This window comes from Mus musculus, chromosome 2 (assembly GCF_000001635.26).
Source record: "Mus musculus strain C57BL/6J chromosome 2, GRCm38.p6 C57BL/6J".
Classification (NCBI taxonomy): domain Eukaryota; kingdom Metazoa; phylum Chordata; class Mammalia; order Rodentia; family Muridae; genus Mus; species Mus musculus.
Window position 1 is genome coordinate 24,619,501 of NC_000068.7, and position 18,281 is coordinate 24,637,781.

General features: G+C 48.7%; 1 protein-coding gene across 24 annotated transcripts in view; it reads right to left on the minus strand.

Annotated features, from left to right (window-relative positions):
- Positions 1-18,281, minus strand: part of Cacna1b (calcium channel, voltage-dependent, N type, alpha 1B subunit) — a 159,341-nt gene that overhangs the window by 15,641 nt on the left and 125,419 nt on the right. For 17 of the 24 annotated variants that reach the window (XM_006497634.3, XM_006497632.3, XM_017315156.1 and 14 more), the window contains 5 exons: positions 17,926-18,017; positions 15,596-15,740; positions 12,399-12,526; positions 5,738-5,834; positions 3,099-3,207 (listed from right to left, as the gene is read on the minus strand). In XM_006497634.3, the coding sequence (XP_006497697.1) occupies positions 3,099-3,207; positions 5,738-5,834; positions 12,399-12,526; positions 15,596-15,740; positions 17,926-18,017 (571 nt within the window). Of the gene's footprint in view, positions 1-3,098; positions 3,410-5,737; positions 5,835-6,029; positions 7,420-12,398; positions 12,527-15,595; positions 15,741-17,925; positions 18,018-18,281 lie in introns of those variants that run through there. The other 7 variants (XM_017315155.1, XM_006497638.3, XR_374052.3 and 4 more) reach the window with 6 other exon arrangements.

An 18,281-nucleotide genomic window follows, 5' to 3' on the forward strand; every position in this document is an offset into this window, starting at 1 on the left:
CTGCGGTATGTTGTGCCGGTACTCTGTGATGTTTAAACTTAACAGATTTTAGAATCGCTTTGTAGACAAATGCTAGGCACGTGTGTGATGAGGGTTAATCAAGAGGGGAAGCTGTATAAATGCAGGCTGCATCACTCTGAGCTGAATAAAGGTAAGTGAATGGTAGCAGGCACCTCTGCTTCCTGTTTGGGGATGCTCTGGCCTCTCCCACCATACTTGATAAACTACCTACCCCTAGAGCAGTTAGCTAAAGTAAGGCCTTCCTCTTTAAAATTGCTTTCTAGAGAATTAGTACACATTCCAAACTAACTGTGAGTCAAAAATCTTTCCCTTTGTAAATGGCTATCTGACTTTACCAACCACTGCTCATTAGGGATGAACGGTATCTTTTCCACATCAATCCCCTTTGCAAATCTGCAGGAAGGCCGTTGGCTCTATGTGTGTGGCTTTCTCCCAGTCACACCCTGAGCAGCATAGCTTCATGGGAGGAGGCTGCTTCCGGCCTTGTCTTCTTCTCAACCGCATGATTCAAGGTCTACATTTCTCCATAACCTTAGAATTGATTCATCTGTTGGGATTTTTGTCTGGATAACAGCGACTAGCACAAGGACAGGGCTCATACATCTCATCTACAACACACTCTGATCCATGAACAAGACCCAGGCTACTCTTACTTATTTAGGTCTTTGATTCTTCCTATAAATATTTTTGAAACTCATAGAATAAAGTGTACCGATGGATTCTTAGAGTTATCCATGATGTAGAGACACTGTATTGTGTTTATTTTCAAGGAAACATTTTAAGGAAACATTATGGAGTTATTTTCTATTGTTACTAGAACACAAATGCTTTTGTATATTACCTTTAAATATGTGTCAGTTTCAGTAACTTTAGAAGCAGACTGGAATTCTGCAAATAATAATATAACTCTGACCACAGGCACTTTTGTTTTTTGCTCTTTTTATTTTATTTTTATTATTGAAAACAATATTTAAATATTTAAAACAATTTTTAAAGCCATTATTGATCATCTTCTCTTGCTCTTGCTCTTCCTGTCATCTTACTGGAATGGCAGGGCTATCTGCCAGGATATCTCTGAAAATTGAGCACTGACTCAGGCCGTCCTCAGTCCTGACTTTGTTATAGTTCCTATGTTAAATATTACATTAGCTCAAGTTTTTCATAGATATCCTTTATCATTTATTTCTCCACAGAGGACTATTCTTAGCAAGAATGACCACTGGATTCTGTCACAGACTTGTCCCCTATGTGACCATGGAGATAACATCCAGTCCCGGTTATTGTTTGGTACAGTAAGTTATACTGACTGAGCTTTAGAGCACAGAACCAGCCTCCCACGACTGGAATAAACCCCCAAGGGCATCATATATTATCCTGTTTTATGTACCGATAGATTTAGTTTGATAAAATTGCACTGAAGATTTTTATGTCTAGAGACAGTTCACTAAAATTATATTGAAGAACCTTATGTCCACATTCAAAGGAAGATTGTTTTATTTCCTGCCCTATCTTTGTTTCTTATATAGGAATAAAGTACATTTAAAATAAGCTGAGAGAGATTCCCTCTATTTTTTATTTTCTAGATGGTCTGTATTCATTAAACTGTTTGATAGACTTCATCCACAAAGCCAGCTAGGCCAGCATTTTCTGTTGGAAGGCTGTTTGCTGTCAGTTTACCTAGGAAATATAGTATTTCCAAGGTTATCTCATTTCTTACGCACGTGTGTTATGTATGAGGTGCATGTGGCAGTGGAGGTACCTGTATACTGATGCTTGTGTGAGACACCTCTTGGTGCATGTGTGGAGACCAGAGGAAAACCTTAGGCATCATTTTCAGGAGCCTAAAGTTCTCAAATTAAGCTTGGTCAGAACCTCCATGTCCCAGTACTAGTGCTGGGTCCCATGTCACGAGCACTGGAATTACAAGCAAACATTACCATGCCTAGCATTTTTCTTGTTTTTGTTTTTGTGGGGGTTTTTTTGTTGTTTGTTTGTTTGTTTTTTCAAGTCAGGGTTTCTCTGTATAGCCCTGGCTGTCCTGGAACTCACTTTGTAGACCAGGCTGGCCTCAAACTCAGAAATCCGCCTGCCTCTGCCTCCCAAGTGCTGGGATTAAAGGCGTGTGCCACCACACCCAGCCATGCCTAGCATTTTTAATGTGAATTCTGGATTTATCAAGTAAGTCGTTCTTTATCCCTAAGCTTATCTATCTTGACTGAGTTTAGTCGCTTATATTCTTCAAAGGACTCATACATTTCCCTATGATGTTGTACTCAGAGAAGACAAAACAAAACACCAAAAAACCCAACCAACCAAATAACAACAACAACAAAAACCACAGGAAGTAGAATCTGAGGAGGGCTACAGACAGGGCAAAGCCTGAGAGAAATCAGCAGAGATCGGTCCCTCGAGTAGCTGGTTCTTATGAAGGAAGGAGAGGAGGAACATAATAAGGGGTAAGAGATAGCCCTTAAAGAAAAGAACGTAAGAGCATGCTCACATACTGGCACACGTAACCCCAAATGGAGAAAACAACAAAGCAAGAAGCAGACAATCAAACAATGGGTCCCAGCCTTAGGGACAGAGTGAGAAAAGATGGCGCCTGGTGCACAGAAGTAACCAAGCTGTGTGGCATAGATGTGAGAGAGTGATGGGGTACAGGCTTCCCCTGGTAGAGGGGAAGGAAAAAGAAGGAGATGCCCCATGTTGCCTGTAGCCTGACTGAGGTTGCTATCGCTACTGGATGTAATGACTAGAGCAAGAAATTGCATTTCACCATGCGGGTTCCCTCCTTAGACACCAGATAGTATAGCTCTAATGCAGTTGTCATGGGAATGGTCAGTGCCAAATAGAATAGGTAAGTCTATCCAGTTGTCTCCCAGGCAGAGCCCATCCCTTTATCTTCCTTACATGTCTACGTAGATGACGTGTGTGTGTTTGTGTGTGTGTGTGTGTGTGTGTGTGTGTGTGTTGTTTTGCTTTGAAATAGGAGGTCCCACTAGTTACCCAAGGCTGCCAGGAAACTTGCTAAGGATTGATTGATCGGCCAGTCCCTTTCCCAAGGCTATGTGACTCACCTGGGGCAAGCTTGATCTCCAGTGCTGTCCGGATGAGGGCCATCAGTGTGGACGTAAAGTGCACCGTCATGTCCTCATTGGATATGGGCATGTTCATGCGAACCAGGCGCTGGGGATGAGTAGGAGCAGATCAGGGCCAAGCATGTTACGGTCACTCCCACCCTAGAATTAGTGTTTGGGCTCTGGAGCTTGGCTTGGCGTCCTGAGAGTGGTCCCGGCAGGTGCCTGGTCCAGAAGGCTGGGTGGGTGGAAGTTTTGCCAGCATTCTCTCCTCCCGGACCCCACTCTCATCTGAGCTGAGATTCTCCTGGCTAGAGAAGAGCAGAAATCCAAGTAAAGGCTGTAGCAGAAGCCAGGCCCAGGAGTCTGAGTCCTGCCCACTGACTATAATGCCATAAGGGGATATGATCCTGGCTGAGGAAGAAGGCAGAGTGTCACTCCCTGGGACAGCCTAGAACATAGTGGGTGAGCCTATTCTATGGTTTTGCTTACCTGTCCTCTATCTGCAACTGGATCATTGGGTAAGGAGTGGCAGCCAAGAGGCCTCTCTGAGGTCCAGTCCCAGTGAGGCACTCCTCAAGAGAGATGTTCTTGCTTAACTCAGGTCTTAACCACAAACAGGGGGCCAGGGAGACACACTTGAAGACAGGTGAGCAGAGCAAGCTGCTCCCATCTCTCTGAGTGGCCAGCTCCCTTTCTTTTCTTGTTTTTCAGAGACAAAACATCTTGAAACAGGGATGTGTCTGAGTCATTCCTCTGGGTAGACTCAGCAGCTGCAAGAGACTCCGGCTCTCAGAACATCTGAGGGAGGATATGGGTCTCAGGTATCTGAGAACACTCGGTTGGCCATGAAGCACCCCAGGAATACTAATGTCCTCTATATAGGAAGAAAACTAGACAGGGCTTCCTCCCTAAAGCAAGCACCCTTCTTTGGGGGAGGGACACACAGCCCTAGTATCTTGCCCCCAAGTTCTGTATCTTCATTGTGATGGAGGGGGGCATAGGGGTGCAGAAAATAGGAGGTAGGCTCTTGTCCTATGAATGCTGGCAAAGCCCCACCGGGCACGTCCAATTACAGGACCAGGACCTCACATGTCACATGGGTTACACACCAGGAAAAGCCTGCTTCCCAGAGCATGGCATCCCTGCAGACCAGCACCGATGGCAGTGTGAGAGGCTAAGGAATTCCTCTTCCAGGGAAGGGGGTTGGGATGGGAATGAAAGAAGAGCAAGCAGACTGTTCTAAGAGGGGGAGATCTGTCCAGGACACCAAGGGTCACCCTCACAAGGGCTTCCCCAGATTTGCCCCCAGTCATGGAGGACAGACAAAGATATAACCTCAGAGAAGCAGAGTGGCAGACCAGGGCAAATAAGCTCCAGACACGGCACTGGGGCATCTCGTGGGCCCTTCCCCATCTTGCCCCAAACCATCTGCAACCTACCCTGAAGCCTCCCCTGGTCTGGTCGTACCCTGAACCTCAGGATTCTTAGGCATGGCTAGAAAGGGCAGTGCAACCCTTCCCGCCTGCCTTTCTGTCTGACTGGGTGTCATAGGAACAGAGCTCTCCCTCCTATGGATAGAGACATGCACGCATGCAGGGCCTCTGCAGTTTCAACACACATGCTAGTTGAGGGCAGAAGATAAAGGCAGAAAAATCCAGAGGCATTTGTGAGTGTTGGGAGAGCTGATTGGTTCCCATAGACTACACGGAATGAAGTGGCAGACAAAAACCTAGAATGGGATACGGAGACAGAAGATGGACAGAGTACAGTGGACCAAAGAGGGAGGAGCCAGCAGGGAGCTCTCAAACAGATGCAAACACAGTTGGCACTGTTTAATGGGGAGCAGTCAGGGCTGTGAGTGCTGAAGGCACTGCAGGTGGAACGAGCTGTGACTGAACCAGGAAGGAGGCCTGGAGGTGTCCGTGTTCACTTCCTCCCTCGCGACTCAGTGATCTGAGATTCCTGAACACCTAAAGCGGGGACCCTCAGCCAAGGGCATCCAAACAGACTTTCCTGTTCAACAGCAAGGCCCCTCTTTCTTTCTACCGGGAAGCGTATGAAGCCCTTGAAGTCTGTAGCTGGGCGTAAATCCCTACAAGGCTGAGCTTAGTTGGGGTAGAAGGGTACGGCCGAGGAAAGCAGCAGAGGTCCACAGGCCCCATCCGTCTGCGGAGGCCAGACCTTGCAGACTTGATGACCACCCACGACAGGAGCATAGGGGCAGGGCATCCAGGTAGTCTCAAGCCCAGAGTAAAGCACCCTCTGTCCAAAAGCATTGTTTCGTTGGTCTTCTCGTCCTTGGGAAGGCACAGGAAGAGAAGGAAAAAGGGCCAGGGATGGGGTGTCTCTGGCTCTATTATCCCAAGCTCCTCAAGGATGTGAGTGGTAGGAAAGCCAGACGGGGAGTCGGGTTAGTGCAGAGACATGTGCCTCTGTCTGGGATGAGAGCAAAGGGTTTCGGGGTGGTGAGGGAGCAGCGGTAAGGCAGCCAGGTACAGCCAAACAGCCAAACAAACCCTAAGGAAGCAGGTGAGAGCCCATGAATGCTCTGTGGGCTTAATGAGGGCCAGGTGGGCCCAGCCAAGCACAGACAGCTCCTGGGTTAGATGCAGGATCAGTGCAGGGTCAAGGTCTACCTTGTATGCAACTCGAGCCGGGCATTTCTTCCCCAACCCCAGAGGTGGGGACATGTGTTTCAGCATCTCAAACATGTCATTGTAACTGATGCGCCCACTGGAAACCCGTTCCAGAGGCCAGGCATAGTGGGGTGGTCCACAGAAGAGGCACACGGCAGGAGGGGTAGAGCAGGGAGCGGGCAGGGGAGGAAGCAGACAAGAAAACAGATTCAGTTAACCAAAGTGTCGGGTAAATGCCCCAAATCAAAACAAGTAAAATGAAGGAATCTCTGCTTGACTTGACCCTTGCTTGCCCCCACCCCCAGCCTCACCTTCTCATAGGCAGCCCAATGCAGGGCAGCGGGCAGGGGTGATGTCTGAGCTAATGAACATGGAGGGGTGAGGAAGGGCTGCATCGGGGCGGCTTTGGGTTATAAATTTCTGACTTTACTCTTTTAGAACCACGGACAAGGCCAAATCAGAAAGAGCTGGTTCATCGTGTGGGAAGCACTGGCCAGACTGTGTGGAGATGGGAACTGCTGAGAACCACAGCAGCAGCATCACCCGCCTCAGTGGGCGGGTAGATTTGCTTCCACAAAGGCCAGAGGTGAAAGTGGAGAAAAGTCTACAACAGACTAGAAAGCTAGAAAAGGAGTTCCAAAGCGCTTAGAGGACTGAACTTAATGACAGGGCAAGTCAGCTCCAAGCCCAGAGACGCCCGAGGCCAGCCCAGGGCAGGGCTGCTGCTGAGGTCAGGGCTGGGTGGGAAGGAGACTTGAGGAAGGGAAGCTGAGTAAGCTGTGGCCTGGTGCCACTGGTGCCTCTGACAGCACAGGTTGGGACCAATAGGTTGGATGTGCCCCCTGTGGGCTAGGGCACTCAGGGCAGCATCTTGGGGCTGGTGTAGCATCTTCCCAAGTCAAGAGGCTGGGGCTTCCCTCTACCCCAGAGCACCTGCCTGTGGGCTTGGGGTCTCAGAGACACAGCAGAGTCCAGCCTTTCTCCAGAGGGCAGATCTGCCCAGATCCTGCCCTCTGCTCACAGTTCCAGGCCAGGGGGTTTCTCCCTGAGCTGAGCACATCAATCCAGAAGCGACGCAGGAGGGCTCCCCTTTCTTGTTTCCACTCTTTCCTTCCCCCAGGGACCTGAAAGCCTCTCCTGACCCACAGGGACAACTGCTCCTTGTTTATTTGCACCCACATACATACTTCCCTGGGCTCTCAGCCTCTGGCCTGTCAGACCATCAGCCCATTCATAAGAGCCTGCAAGAATGCTAGGTGTGATGGCTGTTTCCTTGGTTAAAAAACAGGTCCTGTCTCACCCACATGCCATCCCTCCCAAACCCCACACCCAGACAATTGGTCCTGGCAGACTCGGCCTAGCCAGGCCAGAAAACACCTTGGGAACTGTCTTGAAGACTGCCTGCCTCCAGCTAGGGGAGATAAAACAGGGAACCAAAGCATCCAGGATGCTGGAACGCAGGGCAGGGCAGGACAGAGGAAAGAGAAGGTGAGGTGTTGTCATTCCCGAGTCAGGCAGGGAGTGTGTGCAGTGTTTGCGATTCGGGCAGGGAAGTATGTCAGATGGAGGCTCTGAAGTTGCAAACCTTGTAGGCCAACCTACGAGGGCAGTTCTTTCCTAAGCCAACGGGTGGCGCAATACAACGCAACAAACTGTACATATCCTTATAATGAATCCGGCAACTGGAAAGGAAATGTTACAGGTTATGGCAACAAGGCATGATGGAGCCCGCCCCACCCACCCACCCAGTCTGCAATGGAAGATGAGCTGTGAGGTGGAGGTGAGGGGTACAGCTACACAGGCTACACAGGCTTCTCCCTAGAGAAGAGCCTAGAGGCTCGTGCTCCCAGGAAGTGTCGGCCCCAAGATAATCCCTGGACGTGAAGCTAGGCAGGAAACACTCAGAATAATGAGGAAGAATAAACACACTCACCCCCACCATGAGCCCTACCATTGGCCAGTCTCAACTGTACTTGCTGTCTGTCTTTCCCTCAGTTCCTGAATGGCAGAGCCCTTTTCCATGTCTCTCTCTGACCCTGACTCTCACTACCATGTTGCACCCCGTCCATTTCTCAGATGCAGAAACCCTACTCAGAAGTACCTAAATAACCTCTCAACCATTCCCATCTTCCTGGATACACTGATGTCCCCCTGGAGTTTGCTGGCCTAGCCAAAGAAGCCCTCCTCACAGTGATGGTACCCTTTGGTCACCACAGACTCTTCTTTCTCCTATGTGGCTAATCAGTTATAAGTCCTGCCCAGTTTACGTCTTGGAAAGAGGATGTTCTACTTGAGTCTCACCCATGTTTGCTAATCTTGTTGGATCCTAGGGACAATTACAAGGGGCCAACTACTCGTTAAGTCCATTCTATAACACCAGTGGAAATGTGTGGACATGATGCATGTTAACCTTGTTTGAGAATATTTTCCCAACACAACCAAAAGCCTTCCCACTATCCACCAAGTAAAAAAGCAAAGATGCCCATTTAACTCAATTTTTAGGTCTCTCATCTCAGTCTCTCCCAGTTTTAACACTTTGCTTGTGGCTCACACGGTCTCCCCAGCTCTCCCTCCCTCTGACCTGCCTCAGAACTGCCTGGCACTCAGTCCATCTTGCCTCCTTTCATACATCTTAGGTGCATGCAATCCTTCCTTCCTTCCTCAAAAGTGTCCTGGCTCTAAGCTATGGCCATGTAACTATCCTATCTCATAGCCTTATTTATGTTTTCACTTTTGGGGCCACAAACCCAGGACATAGCAGGTGCTCAGGAAGTGTTTACTCGATAGATGGATGACTGTGTGAGTGTGGCTCTCATTTTCAGTCCCCATGCTTCAACACAATATGTTGAAGCAGCAAAAGGGAGGCCAGAGGAAAAGGCAGCTCCAGCTCCCAGAAGCTCCATGCCTTTCTAGTATCCCACAGCATGTACAAACTCACACAATGCACAAACGATACATAAGCACCCTAACATGTGCATATATACATGAAATGACTCACATATGCACACAATATACATGTACGCTTACCATACATACACAGATGTGTATACATATACACAGTCTGTCTCACACTCACAGATAAACCCACATGGATACACAAAACATATGCATATGCCTATGTGTGCACAGTGTATATTGCATGTGCACATGCAGAAGACACACAGGCTCATCCACATATGCACACATGCATATGCTCACACACATCTGTGCTTGTGCATACACATACACAAATGTTAGAAAGTTTGGCAGTTTGTGGTTTCAAAGTTTTTCCCAAATATTGAGAAAATCACATGGTCACATGGGAAATTAAGACAGCCACCTGCTAGGTTTGCAGTGAGCCTGTTCAAATGCAGGACCCAGCTTTAACCTGGTGGGCGCTCTGTCAAGCTATCCACCTCCTGGAGGGGTCTGCAGGGAACCAGCACCAGCCTCAAAGCACTTTAAGGTACACTTGATGATCTTGATGTTGTGTGGCCATGGTGTCACCTCTGCCACAAGGCTCATGTTTGGCCGTCTCTTCAGCTTGCCAGTGACATCCAGGGCCCCTAGCTCTCCACCTCTTGAATTAGAAGACAGACTGAACTCTCGCTACTCATGATCACAAGTAGTACTCAGGCCAGTGCCGCTGGCTAAGCAACTGTGCACGTTACCCCTTTCTTGGTTACAGTTCATGGTGGGAACTGGGTATGCAGCTTGTGAGGACTCGGGGGATGCTGCTCCTTCACAGGCCTTCATTGGCCCTCAGTGCAAAGTGAGTCCTACACATTATCTGTTTTTTGCAGCTTGGGGAAATATTCCAGAAATAGCAATGACTGTTCAGGTCATAGCCAGGGTAATCTGGGAGTACTAATGAGTAATTTTGTAGCTAGAGTCTCTCCTGCCCTTTATGTGACAAAGTCCAGTCTCTCCACTGTACCCTTCCTTGGTGACACACCTAGCCAATATCCCTGAGCCTGAGCAACTCAGTAAGAGTCTTGGGCATGGTGGGGAAAACATATGAATATACAGATATGAGGAGCGTCTACAAAGTCAAAAGTAATCAAGTACAATATACAATAACAACAAGTGGTTCTGCTGCTTATGAACTATGTAAAAATGGGAGATTTCTCATAGAAATGGAAAATATACACAGAGATGATGTCAATCCAAACAGCCTCAACCGAAAAAGACCTCTGTCCCAGGGCCCTGATGCAATACTGTGAAACTTCCTAGACTACAACTCCAGACAGCACCTCAGAACACACCTTGTGAGGGGCAGACAAGGCAGCTGAGGATACAGCTGCAGTCTGTTTGTCTGTCCCTAGGAGCAGAGGAGAGGCTGAAGGACAGGAGTAATGGGAATCTAGCCCAGCAGAAGAAAGCATGTCCAACTACCCCCACCCTGAGTTCACTGAGCACCCTGAGGTCACTGAGCACTCACTCTTATGCTGAGCATCAGGTTAAGGAGAAGGAAACAGAAGCTCAGGAGCTTGGGGAGGAGGACTCTAGCCATTAGCTCAGGAGCTTGGGGAGGAGGACTCAAGCCATTAGCTCAGGAGCTTGGGGAGTAGGACTCTAGCCATTAGCTCAGGAGCTTGGGGGAGTAGGACTCTAGCCATTAGCTCAGGAGCTTGGGGAGTAGGACTCTAGCCATTAGCTCAGGAGCTTGGGGAGTAGGACTCTAGCCATTAGCTCAGGAGCTTGGGGAGTAGGACTCTAGCCATTAGCTCAGGAGCTTGGGGAGGAGGACTCTAGCCATTAGCTCAGGAGCTTGGGGAGGAGGACTCTAGCCATTAGTTCGGGAGCTTGGGGAGGAGGACTCTAGCCATTAGCTTCATCATATCCTCCAGTTCTCCAGCAGAGACCTAAACATGCCTGTCCTGATTTCAGCCCCCAGGATCTACCAGAAACCTTAGCATGCCCAGCCTACTCATGGGAGCCTGACTTCATTCTCCTGACTATCCCAGAGCAAAACGCTGACCACAGATCTGTTAGAGGTAGACAAGGGTAGCTGGGGAGCTGCATACAGCTGCAGTTTCTTGTCCATCCCTAAGGCACAGGAAGCTAACACTCACTCCTTCAAGGAAAACTGTTCATTCACGGCTTGGTTCTTGAACAAGAGGCTTGTATCCTCCCCAGCAGCCAGTGCTCCCAGCCTTTGCCTCTCCTGCATGCCCCTTACAGGGAAGAGTCCTCTGCGACTATCGCTTGAGTGGCTGAAAGAGCTTGAATGGGTGAATGAGCTGTTAAATGGAAAAATACCTGAACAAGGGCATGTGTGGGTGTGGCAGTTAGTGCTGACTGTCGGCAGAACAGGACCCAGAGTCACTCAGAAGGCAAGCCTCCGAGCATCCTCTCTGTGAGGGAATGGCTAGGTTGTACTGAGATGGGAAGACCCATGCTACATGTAGTTGGCATCATCCAAGGGCCATGGTCCCAGGCTGAATACAAAGGAAACTGTGAGATGGACACAGCACTCATCTCTTATGACTGTGACCCGCTGTCTCACACTCCTGTCACATGCCTTCCCTCCATGTTAGACTATATCTCTTTTTAATTATAAGCCAGAACAAGCTTTTGTGAGATACAATCACAGAATTAAAAAGGTAACTAACACAATACACAAGTGAACATTAGGTGAGAGGAGATGGAGCAGATGAAATGAGTGGTCCAAGCATCAAGTCAGTGACCAAGTGGGTAGAGGAATGAACAAGCACACAGATGGAGAGCCCCTGATCTCCTGCTTGCGTGTCTTCCTGAATGTGGTCTCTGGCAAGGGGGATTTGTGAAACATCACTGTGTAGTGTCTATGGACTATGACATCACCAAGAAGTGCTCTCTATGGACCATGGCATCACTGTGCAAAGCAATCAAAGCAATCAGAAGGCCCTTGTTCTCTAGAAACAAATCACCCTTCACTTATGCAGCAGAGTAACAGTTTTCTACCTCCCCAGTTCCTCTGATTTAAAGAAAACTCTACTAAGTGTCCACCACATGCAACAAGGGCTGACAACAGACATACACCCTGGCTCCTGTTCCCAAAATAAATGGTAGAGAGGAAGAGCTAAGTCCATCAAGGAGAAATCTGAAAACTCCCATTATGGCAAGTGGTGAGATAGCTCGGTTGCTTAAGTGTTTTTTCTTTCCATATCCTCGGGTTCCATTCCTAATGTTCAAACAACAGCAGCTGCAGCAGCAACAATAACAACCCTCGCCCCTCATACACACACACACACACACACACACACACACACACACACACACACACTCTTTGCTCTCAAAGCCCTCTGAGGATTACACAGGTGTGTCCCCACACTGTCTCTTTACCCTCTCCCACTGGGCTTCCATGCTCCATCACAAGACAAGCCTTGGGAGAAGGCAGGACACTTCTGTGCAGAGAGCCCTGGAAATGTTCCTTGACCCCCAGGCATAGGCACTCTCCTGAGGACCATACTGAAGGTCTCTGCCCCACAGCTGCACCAAGGCATGGAGTCAAAAAGGAACATGCTACTGCACGGGGGACCAGTGCTAAGACACACAGAACTGGGTAAGTCCTAGGCCTCAGATCAACACCTGAGGGGACATGTGTAAGGAACTATCTAAGATCATCCTGGCCCTGGCTTGAGAACCACAGGAAATGACAACCAACCCTGAGGAGCACAGAGCACCCAAGCTCACTCACCACGCAGCTGGGTCGTATTCAGCCCAGACTCGAATGAATTCGTCTAAGTGGTGAGGCCCTAGGATGGAAGAGTCCCGAGTGAGGTACTCAAAATTGTCCATGATTACAGCAACAAAGAGGTTCAACATCTGTAGGGCAAAAGAAGAAGAGGTGATAGACACTCCACTGTGCCATTTTATCTGTTCTCAAGCTCTGCCTGCAGTTTGTGATAAGGACAGACCTGCTGGAACTTTCTAGCGTCTAACGTCCTCTCAGTCCCAATGATTCCCACAAATCCCAATGTTTACTCCTACAAAGACTAAAACACAGAAAAGCATTTCCCCACAAGCACCCTTTTCAGAAGAGAAGTAGTTGTAAACATGTAAATAGCACTTTCAGACCACCCAGTCCCAGCCCCTACAGTGCACTCAATAAATCTATCTTATTAATCTGAAACAATAAATAGACATAAAAAACCAATTGGCCATAGTGGTCTAGACTATTTCTAGGTTCTTAACTTTCTTTGGCTGCTTTATAAATCTTATGTCACCAACACTATTTTGGTTACTATTGTTTTGTTTGAGGTGGCCTAGAACTTGCTATCTAACAGAAGATGGCCTGGTTTCTGATCCCATATATTCTAAGTGCTGGTATTACACTGGAATCAGTTTGTGAGTTAATGCTGTAGTGTTTGTGATGCACTCTGCCACCCGCTATATTGGTTTTGAAGTAAGTTTTGAAATTGGGGGTGGTGAATCCTTCACCTTTGTATTTCAAGATTGTGTTGGCTATTTCCTGGCAACTGAGCATGGATTTTAAGATCTGCTTTCCTATTTCTGCCTAGCCTCAAATGCCACCACGGTTTTATTTGGTGTATTTATTCTATACATCATTTGCAGAAGTACTGTCATTGTGATAATACTACTTCCAACTCATGGGCATGTGATGTCTTTCTCCATTAATTAACTTTTCTTTTATTTCTTTCCATGGATGTCGGCAACTTTCACTTGTTCCTCAAAGTTTCACATTTACAAGGTGACCTGATAGCTTACTAAAACTTACATTCCAGGCCAGAACAATGATTCATTCCATTGGCAGTGTGCTCATTGTAGAAACACAAAGAGCCAAGTTTAGGATCCCAGTAACCGTGTAAAAGCCAGGCACAAAAGCACACATCTGTAACCCTCACAGTAGTAAAGTCCACGGACCGTGCGGCCTAGCCAAACTGATGGGCTCCAGGTTCAGCAAGAGATCCTGTTTCAAAACTGTAAGCTAGGGAGCAATTGAGGAAGACACCTGACATAAACCTCTGCCTTCCACATGTATATGCACCCAGACATACACATGCACACACCCACCAAAAAACACATACGTAAACATATACAAATAAAAGGGGAGGGAGCTGGAGAAATGACTCAGCAGTTAAGAGAACCTGTAGCCCTTTCAGAGGACTGGAGCTGGGTTCACAGTGTACATGTGGGTGGCTCTAGCTCCAGGGAATTAATGCCCTCTCCTGGCATTTTGGAGCACACTTACACACACAGTGAGACATACATATGCATAAGTTAAAACAAGTAAGTCTTTTATTTTTAAGGAAAAAACTCAGACTTCTGGATTCCATTTCCAGAGATGTGGTAAGTCTTGAGGCAGGAGGCCAGTCTGTCCTCCTCTCTCCTTGTGTATATGTGTATATTGTATATACTTGCTCTTGTTCTGTCGTGAGGGTACTGGACACTGTGTGTGCATGTGTGCACATATAGGCCAGAGGTTGACATCATGCCTTTCTTCTTCTCCACCCCATTTTTCTAAAACAGGGACTCTCACTGAACCTGCAGCTTGTTGATTCTGCTACACTGAGTGGGCAAGGAGCTTCAGGGATCCAATCAGCTCTATGCCATGCTTGCTGAGCAATGTGGTTACATAGCTTTCCCATAGGTGCCTAGATCCTCAGGCCCCACTTCCTGCTTGAGTGGAAGGCCCTTCACCTAGCCTGAGTGACTCGTGCAGCTTATGCCACACCCTTGAGAAGGCAGTCCAGGTACGAAAACACAGCAGCACAGGGAGAGCTCGCTCATACCTCCACCCCGGGACCTGTCCAGTGCTTCTTCTCCCTTCCAGCCCGGGCTTGCAGTGCTCCATGTGTCTATTGGCGGGACCTGAACTTATTGCTTAGAAAATTCCAGTGTGGCTTTCTTTTCTCTTCTTTAATCAGCTCTACCTTGAAGTTGTAGATCAGTCCTTCATAATTCTCGAAACCTTTGAGCCACTGTCTCCCTCAATAGCCTTCCTACTTACTCTGCAGCTCTATCCCTGACTGTCCAAACAGAAGCCAGAGCCAAGTTGTAGATATCTAGCTTGGCTGCTCCTGCTCCTGCTCCTGCTCCTGCTCCTGCTCCTGCTCCTGCTCCTGCTCCTGCTCCTGCTCCTGCTCCTGCTCCTCCTGCTCCTGTTCCTGCTCCTGCTCCTCCTGCTCCTGTTCCTGCTCCTCCTGCTCCTGCTCCTCCTGCTCCTGCTCCTCCTGCTCCTGCTCCTGCTCCTCCTGCTCCTGCTCCTGCTCCTCCTGCTCCTGCTCCTGCTCCTGTCCTGCTCCTGCTCCTGCTCCTCCTGCTCCTGCTCCTGCTCCTCCTGCTCCTGCTCCTCCTGCTCCTCCTGCTCCTCCTGCTCCTCCTCCTGCTCCTGCTCCTCCTGCTCCTCCTCCTGCTCCTCCTGCTCCTCCTCCTGCTCCTCCTTCTGCTCCTCCTGCTCCTGCTCCTGCTCCTCCTCCTGCTCCTGCTCCTCCTGCTCCTCCTCCTCCTCCTGCTCCTGCTCCTCCTCCTGCTCCTCCTGCTCCTCCTCCTGCTCCTGCTCCTCCTCCTGCTCCTGCTCCTCCTGCTCCTCCTCCTGCTCCTGCTCCTGCTCCTCCTCCTGCTCCTGTCCTGCTCCTGCTCCTCCTCCTGCTCCTGCTCCTCCTGCTCCTCCTGCTCCTGCTCCTGCTCCTGCTCCTGCTCCTGCTCCTGCTCCTGCTCCTGCTCCAAGGTTCCCAAGATTCCAAATGCCTAAGAACCCACCACATCCTAATGTTACCTACTCATTATCCCAGACACATGGTTTCACTGAACTGCCTTAGACAATGGACAAAGGCTTTAAGCATGGGACTGACATAAATGTGGACTGGGTCAAAATCAGGAGCCAACAGAAGATGACCTGTGATAGGCAGATATGGGCAAAAAGGGACTTACCAGAAAGGAACAGAGGAAGATGAAGGAGACAAAATAAAAATAGGCAAAGTCGCTCCCGCACTCACTGGCGTTGGCATGTGGGTCACAGGCCCGGTTGCCCAGACAAGACAGCATGATCTCATGCCAGGCCTCCCCAGTGGCACTCCTGAAAAGGACAGAGCTGTAAGCACACAAAGGCAAGCCCAGAGGGAGCTGTTCAATGAACCCAGAGCGTGGCCAGCAGAGCCCTTGAAAGAGCTGTGGAGAGGAAGCCTCCTCTTCTGGATTACAGGGGATTTCTAGGCTGACGCTAACTAAGAAAGTCCCGGGCATGATCTACTGCACTGGGAGATTCCTCATCCTCTTCGTGTCCAGAAGTGAATCCTTTCCTCTGGCGTAGGTCTATCTGCCACTTGCTAGCTTGCTCTGCTGGGGAGTGCTATAGCAATTGATCCCACACTGTTCCCAGCATCCCAGCAGGCCCAGAGGGAAGGTGGCTCATGCACTTCCCTTCCCTTCATCAGGATTCTGTCAGTCATTGCAGAAGCCCAAACTCATGCCCCTTTCCTGTGCCCTGGGAATTCTTTTCCCACAGTGCATCATACCCTCTCTGCTCAGTCTACTTTCACATTGGCCATGGCATCTCAAAACCACTCACAGCAGCCACCTGGGGATTCTTGGGGACTTTTGTTTATAGTCATGTGGCCAAAAGACAATAAAAAGTCTATGTATAAGCATATATAGCTGGTCCTGGGCAGGGACAAAGGTCACTGCCCACTAATGTCAGCAGGCGTGAGGAACCTCCTATTGGCTGCCCCATCCAAGCCAGCATGACTGAAGAAGCACTCTGCATGACAGAAAGCTCAGGAAGAAAAGAAATCTTTGAGAACAAAGGCCTCAAACTGAAGCTGCCTTCACAGGTGTGCTTCAGATCTGTGTGGCACGAGGCAGACTATCAATACATGATGAAATATCATGACTCTATCTGCCAAAGCCTAGAGAAATATGACTTTGGAAAGTCAAAGCCTGAAGATGTCTGGTGAAGATGTTCCCCAAGCTACTCAGAGAAAAAGGCTGGTGTTCACTCCTCTCCACAGAACTTCCATGAACCCAAGGAGGGGATGCCACAAGACTGTGTGATACATTTGCATACAGGGACAGAGGTAGTAGAATCTCAGGAAGTCCCAAGGCGGGGTCTGAGTTCAGCACACCTCACTATCAATCCTTACAAAGAGCATACTTGCTCTGTCTGGAGCCAGGGATGGCCACACAGAAGACTCTACGAAGATAGGTACATGACACATCCTACCCCACACTCACTCTTGGGACACAAGAGTGGATGGCTACAGCCCTATAACTTGTGAAGATGGGTCTCTTGCTCTGGACCCTGAGTGTCACCTGCTACTTTTCTGAAGGCACCAGGAGTCCAGGGCACTATAGTCCCAGTGAGAGCAATGAAGGAAGAGCAGAGACCAGAGGCCTGCTCACATGACCAGCTTCAGTAAGTTGGTTTCCTGTGCCCACTGACTAGCTGAAAATTCCTTCTCAGGGCCCAGTTTCTCCTTCATCCATTGATGGAGGTGACCAATATGGTGACTGGGTAGGCAGTATGATACCAGCATTTCAAATGAGACCTTACCAACTATGTCTATCCTCCTAGACTGTACTACCTCTGGACACCTTTTGGGAGCAGAAGCAATGTAGTAGAGGCTGGGTTGGCACAGGGCCACTGGAGTCCCTCCTACATATACTTCTTTTCTGTCTATCTGGAGGCCAAGGTAGATGTACTGGCCGGTTTTGTGTGTCAGCTTGACACAAGCTGGAGTTATCACAGAAAAAGGAGCCTCTCTTGAGGAAATGCCTCCATGAGATCCAGTTGTAAGGCATTTTCTCAATTAGTGATCATGGGTAGGAGGGCCCATTGTGGGTGATGCGATCCTGGGCTGGTAGTCCTGGGTTCTATAAGAAATCAAGGTGAACAAGCCAAGGAAAACAAGCCTGTAAGTAACATCCCTCCATGGCCTCTGCATCAGTTCCTGCTTCCTGACCTGCTTGAGTTCCAGTCCTGACTTCCTTTGGTGATGAACAGCAATATGGAAGTGTAAGCTGAATAAACCCTTTCCTCCCCAACTTGCTTCTTGGTCATGATGTTTGTGCAGGAATAGAAACCCTGACTAAGACAGTAGACAAGAGCCCTTTGGGAAACATAAATAGAAAGCAAACAACTGCACAGGCCTACTTGACAGAGACAGCATAGTTTTGGTGTTGGAAGTGAAGTGCTCTATGTATGGAACCGACCCTCTGTCACAAGTAAAGAGTGGACATGTTCTATAGGCTACAAACCAGCACACCTGAACAATAGCATTAAGGCTTGCAGAAATGTCCGGAAGTTGTTGTGTCGGTTGATACTGGTGTCATCATCAAGGGCAATGTTTCCAAAAACCTGAAATGTAGAAAATAACAGAGTATACATGCTGAATGTTGGGGGCCGTGACTAGGTGAGAGAAAGCATGCATGCAATATTGTGGGTGGCTCGCAGCACAGAAAGCCTTTAGTGGAACACACTCATGCACTGTGCTTCAGTGTGTGCAGTTGGGGCTCTAAGGCTACCCACAGATGCAAGTCTGAGCAACCAGGACAAATGATTTGGGCTTGGGCTCTGCTTTGAGTAAAAAAGCTCCGTTCAGGTCACTTGCTAATGCAACAC